The following is a 16369-nucleotide window of genomic DNA, read 5'->3' as shown; positions in this document are numbered from 1 at the left end:
CTTTCAATGTGTACCACTCGCCACAGGGCCATTGGAAACTCAGAAGCAGAAGGCCACTGCCTGCTGTGACTGTCCTGCAGCAGAAGGGTCCATGGTGCGCGGTGATGTCCCGCACAAGGTCTCTCCGGAGGCCTTCTGGGTCCCTCTGACCACTTCCCAACCACGTGTAATAATCTATCTTAATAATCATCATGCTCTTTCGTTTACAGTCTCAAAGCAGAGCAACACAGAAGAGAAACAAACAAATGGGAGACGGAGAGACACAGAGAGAGAAAGAGAGAAGAGAAAGAGACAGAGAGAGGGAGTTGTTTGGAAAAAACTCTGCTTTGAGCCACGTCTGCAGAGCCAGGACTCCACCAGGCACGTATTTATTTTAAACACTGTTATTTGGTTTACGTTTTCTTGTGGTTCCGACAATGATATTGCACGCTTCTTCAAAGCCGGGAGAGCGCTGTGGAAGCACTTTAGGCAAGAGGATTCCAACCCTTGACCCTTAATGGCCTCCTCCGGGCAACCCCACTATGATTCACAAAGGTGTCTTTAGCCGGCTTTCAATTCCAGTTGTCCTACAGGTTCCAGGTTGAGTTGCCCAAATTAATGGGTGGGGCCGACCCTTCAGACAACCATCCATCAGCCGTCAGGGAGGAGCCTCTGGGTTCTAAGCCCCGCCCCCTCTCGCCTCTCACCTGCAGGTCTCAAACCCGATGCTCAGGGCTGCCTCCATCTCGGTCATGGTGGGCAGGGTGCTGTTGAAAGCCTTGCAGAGGTCAGCAGCCTCCGTCTTCGAGATGCTGTAGCGACCGTTTTTCTCCACGTGGAACACACCCGCGTATCGGCAGGTTATATTCAAATCTGTGGATGAAACAGAAATGTTAGATACTTCTGCATACATTACTGCGAAGGCTAAGAAGTTTGTTTTAGGGTAGATTCGTTAAAAGACTCATTTAAGGGGCTCCTGGGTGGCTCAGTCGGTTAAGCATCCGACTCTTGGTTTTGGCTCAGGTCACGATCTCATGGTTTGTGGCTTTGAACCCCACGTCGGGCTCTGCGCTGAAGGTGTGGAGCCTGCTTGGGGTTCTCTCTCTCTCTCTCTCTCTCTCTCTCTCTCTCTCAAAATAAATAAACTTTTAAAAAAGACTCACTTAAAAAACCTCTACTGGCCAGAGTCTTCCACATTCACATGGCCTTCCGAAGCCCCACACATTCAGCTCAACGCTGAGATCGGACCCAGTAAAGCAGGGTCACTCTACTTTCTCTCCATCAATTGCTTTACAACCAAGTTTTTAAAAAGCACAGGATTTATTTCTGATTATGAAAGTCATATAACTTGTAGAAACCCGACAAAATTCAGGGAAGTAAGGAAGGAAAAGCAAGGCCACCAACTATCGCCAACACTTTAAATATTTTGCTGTATCTTCTTTCAGTTTTCTGAGTGTGTGTGTGTGTGTGTGTGTGTGTGTGTATCTGTGCACTCATGCGGGCGTGTCTACTTATGTACTTACATAGTAAAAATGGTACTAAATATACAGTTTTTGGTTTGATGGTCTTTTTTTCCACTTAATCTCATACTATGAGCATTTCCCCCCCAATCGTGTGGTATTTATTGTTCCCATAACTTAACAACCTCGATGGCTTCTGGTTGTACCCAGAATAAATGCCCTTATGGCTGATAAGACCTACACGAGCTGGCTCCTGTCTCCCTCTCTAACCTTTTGTAGCTCACTCTGCTCCAGCCATAAGGCTTGCCTTCAGTTCCTTTGGAACTGAGCCCTTTGCCACCTTAGAATACTTTTATCTGCCACCCCCTCTGTCTGGAATGTTCTGTCCTTAGATCATGGCATTTTTGGTTTGGCTTCACGTCCCCCCCTCACTTCCCTCGACACTGTCATCCAGCCCACGGTGTCTCCCTCACTCACCCTGCTTTTGTGCCTCCACAGCAACTTGTTTATTTATTTTTGCATTTAATTATTATCCATCCACCCTTCCTGTGATGGAGGCTCCAAAAAAAGCAAGGCCTTTTCCCTGTTTATAGTGTTTCTCTAAGTCTCACAACGGTGTGCCAGAGAGTAGATGTTCAACCAATATTTACTGAATGAATAAATGACTCATTAAAATTTCCTAAGAAACACACTTTCAACATGTTGACAGAGCCAAGATCAGTTGCTGGCTCCCAAGAGTCAGTGGCATTCAAAATAGAGGCCCAATGGCTACCAGCTGCTTAAAGAATTATTTAACCCAAGAGCTTCTGTGCATTTTGCAGACGTGAACCTAAAATCTCAAGAAGGAGTTGAAAAATTATCTGATTCTACCCGATCCTGTGTAACTATCTCAGAAGGCTTCTATCCCCTTAGGAGAAAACTCATTATTTTTCTAGGACTGTTATTATCCCCGGTCTGCACTTCAGTAAACTCCAACGCGGAAAGGTTAAGTCATTGTAGCTGTCCTGGTGAAGCGTACTTCCTTGAGCCTCGAGGGCTGTCCTTTCCTGAGGAAGCTTACCTTCCTCTGGGCCTACTGCATGGTGGCCCGCGTGCCAGGCCAGGCACCACATCGCTAGTCAGGGGCCAGGTGTGGCTTCAGACAACACTGACTTTAACTCAGATGCCATCTCTCACTTGGCCTCCTCCAGAGGTGGTCAGAAGATTCTGCGCGTTCATTCATGAGAAAGTTGAGGCTCAGAGACGTAAGTGGCCCCAGGAAGCAGGCATTTCTGTCTGGAGCCTGTAGCTGACTTCCTGAATCTCAGTTGCTTTGGTCTGCAGTTCTGAGCCAGTAGCCCGGGGTCGGGGTGTGGGGGTGGGGGGGAGGCCTGTTCCTGCAGAGTCCCCCCGCGCCCCCAGAACCTTTGGGGTTCCGTGTTACATTATCTTCCACAGACCCTGAGAGGTGAATTGTATGCATGTCTGTAGTGTTCATAGGCTAGGAAACCGAAGCTCAGGAAATGGAAACACCTTCCCTAAGTCGCCCAGCTATTACACGGTAGGGCTGGAGTCCCAGCTCAGGTCTGTGTCACCCAAACCCACCCTCCAAACTGCTTCGCTGTGTGCCCTGGGATTCCTTCGTGTCACTAGAGCGAATCTGCGCTCTAAGGGGGAGAGGCACGCCTAAACGATGACTACGTAAGGACTAAGATAGGATCAGTGTTACTGAGCTGGATGGACAGGAAGCGCTTTCTCCTTTCTGAGCAGGAAGCAGGTGCTAACCACCGGCGAACAGTGTCTGGAACCATAACATTTCTGTATGAGCTTTCCTGAGCCTGAAAATACTAAAAGAAGAAACAAGAAATGGAGCTTTGAAAAGACATCCGCCGATATCAATTGCTTCTCTCTCTCTCTTTCTCTCTCTCTCTCCCCGTATCATTAGCACGTAGGTGCTGCTTAATAGCATCAGAACTAAGTGGACTGGAGAAATGTGTTTTTGCGTGATTAATTCCTTCCTGGGTCGACTGGTGTCCTTCTGGAGCCACTCACACAATACTTGGCTGATGAGGCAAGACAGAGGAGGGAAATGCACAAGGCCCTTTTGAAATATTGTTTGTTCCCACTGACATTTTCAGCTTTGGGCTTTGTCAGCCAACGTTCACACCGGGGAAGCTGGGGTGACAGCCCTTCCGGCAGCCTACAAAAGTAAAACACAGCCTCCTAACCAACTCCTTGGAGGTGAGGCTCCTGGGGGAGGCTTCAGCAGACGGCAGGAGGGGCGACTGCCTGGCAGCACTTGGCCAGGTGGCCCGTGTCACTCCCGGGTTAAAAATAAACCACCAAGGACGGTGGTTTGGAGCTGAATGGCAGTTTCTGTTGTATTAAAATTAATTCTAGTTTGCCACCTGGCATCCAGAACATGCAAATGCAAAAGGAACTGAGACTTTTGAATAAAATGCCTTGAGTTCCGCATGCGGCTGCCGACCCGACCTTCCAGACAACACACGCATGCGCTGTGTGTGTCCGCACGGCGGAGCGCAGGGGGTGCAGGTGGTTTTGTGCGTCTGTCCTTCCAGCCAAGACGGGAAGAAACAGGTAAATTCAGCCTTCAGTGTTCCTCGACTGGGAGGCGTCCACGGGCCTGCCACACAGCAGGGATCAGCAAAGGGCTGCCGAGAGAAGAAATTCTGTGCAGACTGGAAGTTCCACGGCTTCCATTTACCTTAATCTAACAGACAAGGTCCAGCTGCTAATCCTGATGGATTTTAGCCACCTAGGGATTGCAGAGACGGTGCCCGAAACTTCACTTCAAGCCAACTATCCCCGTGAGGGCTTATAGCTCTTCCCCTCTGGGTCCCTCTTGCCTTAAAGGGACTAAGCTGTCAGGGCTGTGTATCCTTTAATGATTGATGAAGACTTTCCAACAGGCTTCCTTAACACTTATGCAAACCCAAATTATGACTCCAAAGGATACTGATAATACCGACAGCAAGGACAGTAGCAAACATGCATTGTGCACTTAGACATATGCCAGACGCTCCTCTAAACACTTTACGAGCATGAACTCATTTTGTCCTTAAAACAGCCCCACAAGGGGCGCCTGGGTGGCTCCGTCGGTCGAGCGTCCGACTTCTGCTCAGGTCACGATCTCGTGGCTTGTGGGTTCAAGCCCCCGCGTCGGGCTCTGTGCTGACCGCTTGCTCGGAGCCTGGAGCCCGCTTCTGATTCTGTTGTCTCCCTCTCCCTCTGCCCCTCCCCTGCTCACGCTCTGTCTCTCAATAATAAATGAATGTTAAAAAAGATTAAAAAAACAAACAAAAAAACCCCAACCCTACGAGGTAGGTGATATTATTATCCCCACTTTCCAGATACAGAAGCTGAGGTACAGAGAAGGGAGGAAACATGGCCAGGTTCACAGAGCTAGTGATGATGCAGCTGGGATTCAAATCCAACTAGTCTGGTACCGCGCACCTATGGACTTAATCACCAGGCTACTACTCCCTACCCTGATTTAGGTAACTTGTTATGACCTCCCAACTATGACTCCCAGTGCAGAGCTGAGAATATTTCCAAGGTTTAAGTGAAGTTAAGAGCAAGGCTGAGGTGTGAGTAGCACAGGTCACCCGATGGGGCTCCAGCATCGGCGGCAGTGGCATTTAACCCACACCAGAAACACGAACCCCTGCAGAGAAGCAGCCCTTCCCAGATGTGTGTGCATCTCTCCCAAAAAACAGAGACTTCTGTGATTAGGGATCTGTTGTGACTCAAAAGGCTAACGCTGAGTGGCCAATTTTATCTCTCAAACGTTTCCAACTGAAAATAAGTCAAGAATGTTTTCCGTTGAGGCCTCTGGTCTCCAATAAATTTCCTGTGTCATGTAATAAGTAAACTGTCCCAAGTCCCTCCCTCTGAGAGACCCAACGGGCAACGGTTACTGTTCAAGGCCACTTCCAGATTCAGGGAGGAGTCTCTCTGGAGGGAGAAATGCCACCCGGGCCGTCAGAACCCTTGTTACTATAGGAGGGTCAGAGAGGTCATGGAGTCACGGAGAGGGATCTCGTTGCCACAGGGGAAGAGGTAGGAGTGCCCTTCTTGTCTAACATACTCCCTGGCACCAGACTCATATGCGGGTTGGTAGTTCAGCTTATTGAGGACCCTCCCATAGCTGGGTTCAAATCCTGACATGGTCACTGATTCCAGGTTATAAGGCTAGGTAGTTCCTTCTCCTCTCTGACACTCAGTCTTCTCCTCAATGGGTTGAAGATCCCAACCCTTCAGGGTTTGATACGGTGTTTGGACTTCATTAGAATCAACGGTATGGCATGCCTATTAAGGGCTTGTCTACTTCAGCCAATTTAATTCTCGCAAAAATGCTACGAAGGAGGCACTATTGCTAACCCCGTTTTAGAGACAAGGAAACTGAGGCACAAATAGGTTCAATAACTTGTCTCGGTCATCCAGGTGAGAAAGGCAGGGATCCGACCTCTGTGCTATACTGCCAATGAGGCAGGGTTCTGGGATACATCCATTCTTGGCATAAATCCTAGCTGACCCCTAACACCATTAATCTTACCTATATTTTCCACTAAGCCACAGATCAAGGAAAATAGGTCTGTCTAGTAAAATCGGCCCAACGCATGTCAAAACCTTGCCAAATGAAACGGCAAGGCTGGAGACGAATAGCTTCTTGGTTTGCCCCAGTCTCTCCCCAAGTGGTAGAAACATCACCCTGTCTGCTGAGTCGAGCATTGTGTAATGTTTCCCTAGCTTGCTGTCCTCCACACATCCACTTCCTGAGGGGCGAGTGGGAATTGGGGTGGTCACACAGCTGACCAGCGATAGAGCTGAGTGACAAGAGGTTTTCCATCCAGATCCACCAGCTGGTCTTTGGGGGCGGGGGGGAGTGTCTATAAACCTGCGAAATCGTGTGCAAGCCTATGTGTGTACATGTATCTGTGTGTGCAAGTATGTGCGTGCGTGTGCGCATGTGTGCGTGTGTGTGTGTGTGTGTGTGTATGGAGGGTTTTGGGTGGGACAGCATCCCTAGGTTCCATTAGTTTCTCAGAGAAGTCTATATGACATCAACAGGTAAAGAATAACAAGAAACTATTATCTTCAGGGTCTCTTCAGTAATGAGCGATTCCAAGATGCTAGAATTTTGGAACTTCTTTATGACAGTAGGGACTGTATCTCTCCCTCATCACTGTGTCCCCAATACCCAGCACAACACTGCACAGAGTAGGCACATGTTGAACAAATGAATGAATGAATGAATGAATGAGTGGATACTCTGTCCTACCCTCAACACCACTCAGGACAAGGAGACTTGTGAGGTGCAAAAACGAATAGCTCTCAAGTCCATCCCCCACATGACATCTCGAGACTCACCAGCTGGGCCCTGTTGAGAATTCCCTGTTGGACACTTAAAATGTCTTTAACCCGAAGCATCTGCTTCTGAGAACCTTTGCTGTTTTCCCCAGAAGCAAATGTTTCAAGAGACCAACTTTCAGTTTTGGAGCTGGCTTTGTCTAAGTTTTGTCGACAATGGGCATCCTTGTCATAGGGCCAGTTCTGAGGTCAGGTCTCCCAAGAGAGGGTGACGGCCCTTCTGTGTCCCAGGTGAAGGCAACACACAGTCATCCTGTGCCCAGAGACGCTTGGTTCTACAAACCAAAGGCAGAATAGGATTTATTTTCTACTGATTTGGTCCCAGAGTTGGCTATGTGTCTGGGGAAGTTGCTTTTTCTTGAAGTCGGGAATAGGGCCAGTTGCTGGGACCCGATGCCTTGTGCAGTTCCCACGGCCATGCAGAGAACTGCCAGCAGCGGGCCGGCGTGCGAGGTTTTCAGCATTTACACCTCAGAATTCATGTAATTCTCGCCACAATCCTATGTGGTTGGCACCATCATTATCCCCATTTTAGGCAGGAGGTAACTGATTCATAGAGAAGACGCGAGTAACCGGAGCTCATAAGCAGGGGCTTGGTTTCAGACTGGGCGGTCCAGTTGATTACACTGAGGTGTGACTGGCACCCTGTGCAGGGGCCAGATGCTCTGACTACGGGAAGCCACCTGTCTTCTGTGTGGTTTTTAAAGTGCGGAGAGGTGAGCCCTAAAAGAGAGCTCTGGAAAGAGGAATTTGAGCTTATGGAATATTATTATAAGATCAGAGGTCCCTTGATTCAGGGCCCTTGGCTCAAGAACCTGGTTAAGCTTCCGGGGAAGCCCTCCCTAATGGAATGCCCACGCTCTCCCTGGGGAGAAGATTCAGAGGTCTCCATGTTCACTGGATTTCCCCAACAGTGGGCCGGTCACCTCTTTCTGATTCTACCCGTGCTTGCCCCATGAAACCCCTGGGAGCTGAGAATCCAACCCAAGCCATAGCCTCAGGCTTCCCTTGCCTTTTACAGCCTCTGGTCCACCAGGCAGGGCAAATGAAGAGAGGATCTTGGGACTCAGGGTTGGCCCAGGGCTGGGACACCAGACCACAGGCTGTCCTGGTAACATTTTGAGGATGTCTTCTGCCCAGCCCAGAAATCTCAACTGACCAAACGAAAATGCCAGGCCAATCAAGCAGGAGCATGGCCCTGCAGGCCGATGGCGGCCACTTCCACGGAGCTCCTGGGAGTAAGTGGCATGCAAGCCTCCAGGCAGTGGCAGCTGCATTTTCAGAGTGTTTATCGTGAAAGAGCCAGGATTCTGTTTCTGTCCTCTGACTGGCTGAGCTCGTGTCTAAAAAAAAAGATGACACAACTCACAAACCCAACTGAACTGACTCGGATAGAAGCAGGGCTAGAAAAGGCCAATTTTTTTGGAAAGCATTATGGCTCATTGGATCATCTATGTTTAAAGCCAGGTGGGGCAACAGACAGCTTCTCACCAAATTCTCTTGAGACACAAGAGCGAACAAAATCCAGAATGGCTGAGCAGGGTCTCCCAGCCAGCTTTGAGAAAAGCGGGCCCCCGGGGTCCATAGCTGCTAGATTCCTGACTCCTAGTCCAGTGCTCTTACTCCTGAATTGGTTTTATAAGAGGCCTGAGCAAGCTGTTCCCAATGAAGCCACAACCCACTGTCTTAATGGGACACGAAGAAACCATTCTGTTCTTCATTTCTTTGACGGTTTGATGTCTTCAAAGCCCACGAGTTTCCATCCAGGACTCTCCTAGCTGTGAGAGCCCCTGCTGCCACTCAGGCCCGCCAGGCCAGAAAGCTGGCAGGCTTCCTGTTGCCCCCACGTCACTCTCCCCCATCCCCTGACGCCCATGTGATGGGCGCCTGGTGAAAGGATCTATTGTTCAGGATCCATTTCTGAATGAGGCCAAAATCACACTCAGTGGCCGAATCGCCTTTGGCCGCCCAGGGCAGACCATGAGTCTTGGGTGACTCAGTCTCTCCCGGAATTGCCCCGGAGGTGGGTGAGGGTTTAATGAGCAGAGAAAATAGTCATACACCATCATACCCAGAGAATCGCCTCCAGAATGTGTCCTGGGTTGCTTTCAACTGAGCTGTGCACCTCTTGGCACTCAGAAAGGAAACGCACCCCAACTTCCTGGCGCCTGGCTGTACCCCCTGACCTTTCAGCCTCTTGTCCATGGAACATCGAGCCCATCATGGCAGCCAACACTGAACCGACGGGGGCCCATTACATCCGCTCTGTCCGAGGAGAGTCCAAAAGGATCTCTCAGCCACCACCCTGACTGACCCAATGGAGCTCTTGGGTTGTTGCCCCAGACTGAAGAAAGACCCCACCCCTGCCTCCTCGTGGGGTGATGGGAACAGGGGAAGCGGGGGGGTGGGGGTGGGGGGTGGAGGAAGCCTATTTAGGTTCCCACCCAACCCTGGATCCAACAGAGTCTTTCCAGCAAAGGACAATGTGTGCCCCAGGACCATCATCTCACTATACATCTCTGGAAGGTCAAGTGGTTTTTGGTGAGCGAGTCTCCGGGAAGAGAGAAAGAAAGAAACCACAGTGTGTACACCTGCGCGTTGCCATGGCGATCAGGAAACACTCAGGTCTGGCCTTGAAACCTGTGTTTTCTTCTTTTTTGATCGTATCAGTTTAGCAGATTTGACTAGCACAAACCCAGGATGTGGTAAATGAAATGAAAAAGCATCTCAGGGGCCCACATGGGGCTTTTCCTGTTGCCAGTAGGAAAAAAAGGGGGGTCCCGCTTTGGTAACTAGATCGGTTTTTCCTGGTGCAGTGACAATTCCGGCGACATCACCTCATTCTTGTACAGCTTTTGCTCAGGTCTGTCGCCTGTACTTTGAAGAACGGGCTGACCTTATTTAGTCCGAGGGAAGTACTCCAACGAACGCCGAGACAGACTGAGGCTGTCGCTCACAGGTGGCAGCTGCAGTTCAGGGTGGTTAGTCGGTCACTGACATGCTGGAGGGGCCGCCATCTGGGAGAAGGAACTGGTTCTAGCCTCAGTCCTGTTAATTATAAGCCACGTGACCTTGAGCAATTCACTCTAGCCCCCAGCTTCACACCTCACCTTCTTACCTCCCAGGACGAAATAAACAGTTAGGGAATACTTGGTGCTTGTGGGAGGAGAGGGGGAGGAGTGATACGCACACCTGGGAGAGTATTCAACTCTCAGATAGCTTCTCAAAAATCCGATATTAATTAAGACCACATTTGGGCTGCAAGCCCGGCCGAGCACACAGATCAAAGCGCAAGCAAGCCTCCGTAATCTGGCCACGTGGGTGGTTTCCTTCTCCCGTTACGAAGCATTTCCACATCCCAAAGCAGCCCTGCAAGGCCCAGCGGGTAGATACCGTGGACCCATTTTGCAGATGAAGAAACCAAGGAGCAAGAGATCCAGAGACTCAAAGTTCTACAGAGTTTGAATAAAACCCAGACTTCAGCTCAGGTTTCCAAGGTCTCCTCGTCCCCCCCCCCCCCCCCCCCCGTTATCTATGGAGCTGTCCTTTGCATCTTGGGTTGTCATCGAGCAAAGGGGAAAGGTGAGTGCTCGGGGAGTAGGGTGACGGTTTTCAGACCACCCCCTACCACGCTGTTTGAGGCAGAATCACAATATTTAGGACGGGTGACGGCAGAGGTGTCCCAGTGGGAGCTGAAGAGAGGAGGGGCAGACCCTAGGCCCTCGTTCTTGCCCAGCCCCCACCCCACCCCACCAATGGCCCTGTCTCCCCACACCGTGCTTTCTAGGAGGCTCAGTGGAACACTCTGGAAACCAGCGCAGTACAGGCCAGTCATGGCAATGATAACCACTTAGCAGGGCCTGCAACGTGCCAGGGGCTCCAAAGCATTTGGAGCCTTAAGACGGTTAGTCGCTCCTCGTGATAGCTATGGAAACAGAGTCGGGGCGTTAAGTACTTAGCACAGGGCTCACAGCTCACAGGCTGCAGCCCAAGCGAAATGCAAATGTGTAAAAATGCTTTACAAGGGATACAGGCTTAGCGTGATTATTTTTGTATTTCCTCCCTCCGTCTCAAGAACAAAATTACCTTGCAATTTAAAATTCTCCATGAAGACTGTGCCTAGTGCTCCCCTATGGTGAGGAGGCAACAAAGTCTGAATTTCTAATCCTATTCTAGAGGGGCAGGGCTGGGTAACAGGGCACTTGGCAAAATGTATAGAGTCAGACGCTGAGGTGAGACGGTTGTCCTTCAAGATGGAAGCATCCAGATGGAGGGGAACAAGGCCGCCGCTAGGCCCACGGGGTCCAACATTACCACACAAGGCCAGTGTACCTCCAACTTTGATTTTACTTCCTCTGGCCTATCTCTTTTAGCATCTTCTCCAGTGATAAAGGAAAGTCTCTGGAGTTTATAGAGCTGCTACTCTGAGTCAGACACTAGTCCAGGGGCCGTAAGAGATTGCACACACGTGATCCCCCGGAGCACCTTTGAGAGGTCAAGTTATCACCCCCAGTTTGCAGATGAAATAGTGAGGTTCAGAGCACAAATGACCCAACATCCCACCGTGGAAGTGGCAGGGCAGGAGTCAAGCCCGGGGAGTGACACCTGGTCTCCGACGTGAGTCAGTCAAGGCCGTTCGCCAGAGCCACACCTCTCTTCTTGGGGCACAAAGATTGCCACACCAGGGGCTTGAAATGCAAGTGCACTTTGGGGTGTGACTGGGACACTCAAGATCCTACAGCTCCCACTGCGGAGCCTCTGGCTGGCCGACCCGGTAATAGTAACACTAATTTAGCACCTACCATGTGCTGGGGTCTGTGCTAGAAGCTTCACACTGATCGTCCCATTTAACCCCCGCAATAAATATACGCGACGCATGCTATTATTAGCCTCAAACCATATTGCAGATGAGACCGCTGAGGTTCAGAGGGGTTAAGAAACCTGTCCGCGGCCGTACGGGCAGAGGACCAGGTAGCCGGGTCCCTTCTCTCTTAGCGGCCTCACAAATGGCTCTCTCACTGCTTAACTTCAGGAAGTTCCAGGCGAGCTTCAGGATAATACCTCTTGCCAGGGGGTTTGAGCGCCACTGGGTTAATATTTGCCAGCGCCATGCAAATAGAGCTGGGGGATGAGGGCTACTGGCTCCTCCAAGAGGGTTACCAACGGACCACAGAAAAATCGGTCCCGCCCTGGGACTTAGGAAGCCTGTGCCCTAGACAGAGCTGACCATCTCCGGGCCACAGGCAGAGGACAAGCTTGATGGACAGATTGGATTCCTTCCCATGACGGAGGGCGTCTGGTCCAGATAACCCTTAGACTGATATGCTTTAACCTCTTTGCCCCACAGCACCCCCAAGGCACCACTGCAATCCATAGGAGGGACGATGCCAATCATATTCCGATGGGCACCAGGCGCCTTGCAGTCTCCAGTGGCCTCTTTCCCTGTCACTCGAAGAATCTTACCCGAATGCGACTGAGTGGGCATGCAAGTTTTTCCAGGAATAGCCAGGCGTTTGCTGCAATTTATGAGAAAGGAACGGAATCTGTAGGCCGTGGCACTGGGTTGCCAATAGCCCTGTTCTTATAATTCACTTACAACCAATCCTGACCGACGGTGGACTGAGACAGAACAAGAATCATGTGTCCCGATCACCCTCATTCTTCAAGCACATCAGCAGGGAAGAGATGTAGCCAGAAAAGTATTTATCTGCAAACACAAGTCGTGTGAGTGGCTAAGGACGGTTATGATTTCCGCCGGTTTCGAATTCGGAGGCCGCCGAAATCATCGGTTCACATTTTCATAACTCAAACTCTCTCTTTTCTCATTCTCTCTGTCTCTGTCTCTCAGGTGCTGAAGAGAAGAGGGACGTGTAGGTGGCTGTGTGCATGTGCGTGCACACAAGAGGGAGACTCTCTTTCCCAGTCCAAGAAGCCTACTACTATTTATTCTTCAGATGGTTTTAAGAGTAACTCAAATGTTCCAAAGCAGAAGCCCTATGAGAGGAGAGGCTGGACTGTGGGCATATTTTTTAAAAATCTGGGCCAAAAGATTTCCAGGATCGGTACCGTTGCGATTGCCCTGTGAGTTAACGGCTTGTAATTCACATCCCTTCCTGGGCTTTCAATCTGTGAAATCTCAACTGGGATAACAGATGCCAGCCTTGAATGCCAGGCTCCAGAGAACTTATTTCTGACAAGCTTTTAAATCTGACTCAAGCCAGGGGGGTTGGACCAAAATCTTTACCATTTCATGTTCAGCTGTGATGGGCCAAACACAACTTCCTGCTTTTAAGGAACATGGCCCATGCACGGATCCAGGAGGCTTGAAAGCGGAAGAAGTAACAAATGACCCTTCTGGGAAGTTGCCAAAGGTAATAAGACTTGATTTCCCTGAAAATAAATGGCCATCGGACACGGCAGGAGACCAGACCTGGTGAAGGCCTGAGTTCCTTTCACGGTGGACATTTGAGAAGTGCTCTGAAAACATCAGGGTGAGGACAACTGAGCCTCTTCCTATGAAATCCCGGCCTCCCACATCACCATTAGTATCCCCAGGCCACGGTGCAAGGTGTCCTTTCAAAACACCTTCTAGAAGAGACAAGCGTTATGTACCAGATAGGACGCCTGGGAGCTAGGGAGACATAAAAGGTTCCTCCTATCAAAGAGCTTACCTTCTAGAGTGGGGAGGCAGACACTATACAGGTAAATGATTAATATAGCCACAAGGCAATTTCAGGTACAAAGAGAGGTTCATAGGCAACGAAAAGGGGTTCTATGATAGAGAATGACGGGGGCTGCTTTGTCAGGAAGTCTGTGCCATCTGATGCTTTTCTGTAAACTTATGGACATATTTTACTCATTTGTTATGGGGCTTTCGGTGTGACCAGATACCCAGCAAAAGGAAATTGTCCCCCTTCCTCACCCAGATGAAATTCGTCCTTGGAATTCGTCTTCGCCTCCAGGATCCCCAGGATTTGGGCTTAGTCAGGTAGACAAGGGAACCTTGGAAGGCAAAGACGTTGGCAACCGAATGGTCTGGTTTCTGGGATAAGAGCTCTGTTGGGGTACAGAGCTGCTGGAAGTGGACTGCACCTGTCCCTCCCGGGGCCTGGCCTCAACTTCATGGAGGCGAATCAAACGAAATGATGGTGCGGCCCGTCCCGGTGCAGCTGTGAGACGCCTACCCACGAGCCGTCTGATGCTGCTGAGACCTCCTGGCCGGCCGGCATCTTGGGCATCCCTCCCTGTACAGTTCCTGGGAACTCGTGCTGGGGCACCTTACCCCGCGGTCCTGTACCATGGCATGGTGGCCATGCTCAAAGCCTTTCACCTCAGAAAGGCCTGGCTCCAAGAGCCAGCGTGGGCTCTTGAGGAATGTTAGGCCCGCCATGTTTTCTTAACCTGTAAACCTCCGTTTCTTCGCTAGTAGAATGAAGGCAGTGCCTACCTCATGGGGGGGCTTTTAAAGATTAAATGAAGAAAAGTCTCTGAGACGCTTAGCAAAGAAGCTGGCGCCGAGCCAAGGACCCGGTACTTGGTCAACGTGAGCCAGTCATCGCAAAGATTAAAGTGTATTTAAGACAGCGCAAATATGAAGGGCCGTGTACTCTGACTGAATTCTTGATTAACTGGCCAGCCGCCCACCGTGTCCTTGGTAACAGCCACTCAAGCCCTCCACTTAATCAGGAGCCAGAAGCCTAATTATCCAGAGATGTAGCTCTCACTCTACATAATTGCGTGCTGTCTGATAGATCGTCTATTTGTAAAACATCACCCGAGGAAGAAGCCTGCCTCGAGTGATACAAAGTGGGTTCCACTGGGATGACACCTGTTCATCTTCATATCCCCAGTGTCTGACATATAGTATGGTGTCCAATAAAAGTTTCTTTGGTTTAAGGGGAGAAGCATTAGTCCAAGAGTCCCGTGACCTGGGGCCTAGAGCCAGGCTTCTTCCCGACAAGCTGTCCGTCTCCTTGGAGAAGTCACTTTATCTCCCTGGGCTTCAGTTTCTGCATCAGACCAGGGAGAAGCTGGGCTTGGTGGCCTCTAGATCCCCAGCTGACCCAAACCCCTGTCTCGAGGAGGAGAAGTCTACGCTTCTTTCTGACTTGCTCCCCCAAGCACCTCCCAGGAACGTCAGCGGCTCCCTCTTGCCTGCACGACTGTGGCATCGTGCTCTGGAATCCAGGCAGCGGTGGTGTGACAAATACGGCAGGCAGGGTGCACGGCCAGCAGAAAGAGACAATAGACACAACAAGAGAGTGTTGCCGGCATCCCGCTCTCAGATTACGCCAAATAAACGCCTTCCAGCACACAGAGATTAGAACCTGACCCATCGAAGCTGGAGGGAAAGAATGGTTTCAATTAAGGGAAACACGGCAGAATTACTGATTTCCTTAGAGACGCTCCTCCTAAATTACTACAAACAGCCCCAGTGCTCCCTACAGTGAATTTCAGCATCACGGGCCAAGTCAAACCATTCTTCAGTTGTGAGACAATCCTCAAGTGAGACACTGCTCTCGGCCGCCTCCACCTGCACTAGTAGGAAGTGAGACGCCCGGCCCGCAACCGACTCCCCCATCTTCTGTGGTCTTGGAGGTCCCCCTGCCCCTACCAAGAGGGAAGGGGGAGCAGTTCCCATCACCCCCTTTCCCGAAGATAACTCCCGGCAATTCTAAACTGTTTCCAGGCCCTTGATTTGCAAGGAGCCAGAAAAATCCAGACTCTCAGGAGAAGGAGATGCTTTGAATTTTCAAGACCTCTGCTTCTGGGGATGGAAGAACAGGATTAACGCCCTATAAAGCTGAATGGAAGCTTGCGGTGTGATGTTAAAAGGAAGAGGGGAGCCCCGAATTGAATTCCAGCCCCACCACATGAGAGCTGAGCCATCTTTTGGCAAGTTCCTTCACTTTTATGAGCCTCAGTTTCTCAGCCTGTAAAATGGCTCTGATGAAATTCAATCATTTATTCGGTGGATACCGGCTGTGTATGTACCTCAAAGAGGAGTTTATGGGAGTTAGATCATAAATATACATGAGGCGGCAGCATTGGGTTTGTTTCCTAATAGGTGCTTAGTAAATGTCAAGCTTATTCCTTCTCCCACAGGGAGATAAATCTTGAACGACTGGCCTTAGCTCTCCCTGATACCAGGGCATCCCCAGGTTCTCATTTCTGTTGTCTTTACACCATGAAAAACCATTTGTGCTCTGACAGTCTTCTGTTTCAGCCTGGACAACAGTCCACGGCCACACTCTCTTGAAATTAAAAGCAAAAATTAGAATCCAACAAAAGCGCCAACACTCCCGTTAAAAGGTGCAAAATCCTTAGTCACTTTTGACGTGTGGCTGGGAGTGGCCAGATTTTCCCTTCTTTGGAACCTAGCAGAATTAAGCAGGTAAAGGCAATTAATGGTCTTTTTGGAGATGAGAGAATTGACCCCCCCCCCCCCCTCCAGTGACTGATGGCTGGGCCCTTTATGCACTCAGAAGCTAGCCCCTCATCCACGACCAGGAAATTCCAAGCTTGGGCTTCTGGGGAGGAAGTAGGCTCTGGGAAACTCC

The 16369-nt window shown here is 50.2% G+C and overlaps 1 protein-coding gene across 18 annotated transcripts in view; it reads right to left on the bottom strand.

Moving 5' to 3' along the window:
* Positions 1-16369, bottom strand: part of CD44 (CD44 molecule (Indian blood group)) — an 89769-nt gene that overhangs the window by 53103 nt on the left and 20297 nt on the right. For 17 of the 18 annotated variants that reach the window (XM_047824100.1, XM_047824101.1, XM_047824103.1 and 14 more), the window contains exon 2: positions 687-852. In XM_047824100.1, the coding sequence (XP_047680056.1) occupies positions 687-852 (166 nt within the window). Of the gene's footprint in view, positions 1-686; positions 853-11723; positions 11726-16369 lie in introns of all 18 variants that reach the window. The other variant, XM_047824105.1, reaches the window with a different exon arrangement.

Source organism: Prionailurus viverrinus, chromosome D1 (genome assembly GCF_022837055.1).
Source record: "Prionailurus viverrinus isolate Anna chromosome D1, UM_Priviv_1.0, whole genome shotgun sequence".
Taxonomy (NCBI): Eukaryota; Metazoa; Chordata; class Mammalia; order Carnivora; family Felidae; genus Prionailurus; species Prionailurus viverrinus.
Note: the sequence above shows the minus strand (reverse complement) of the source record. Positions and strands in the feature narration are given on the sequence as shown.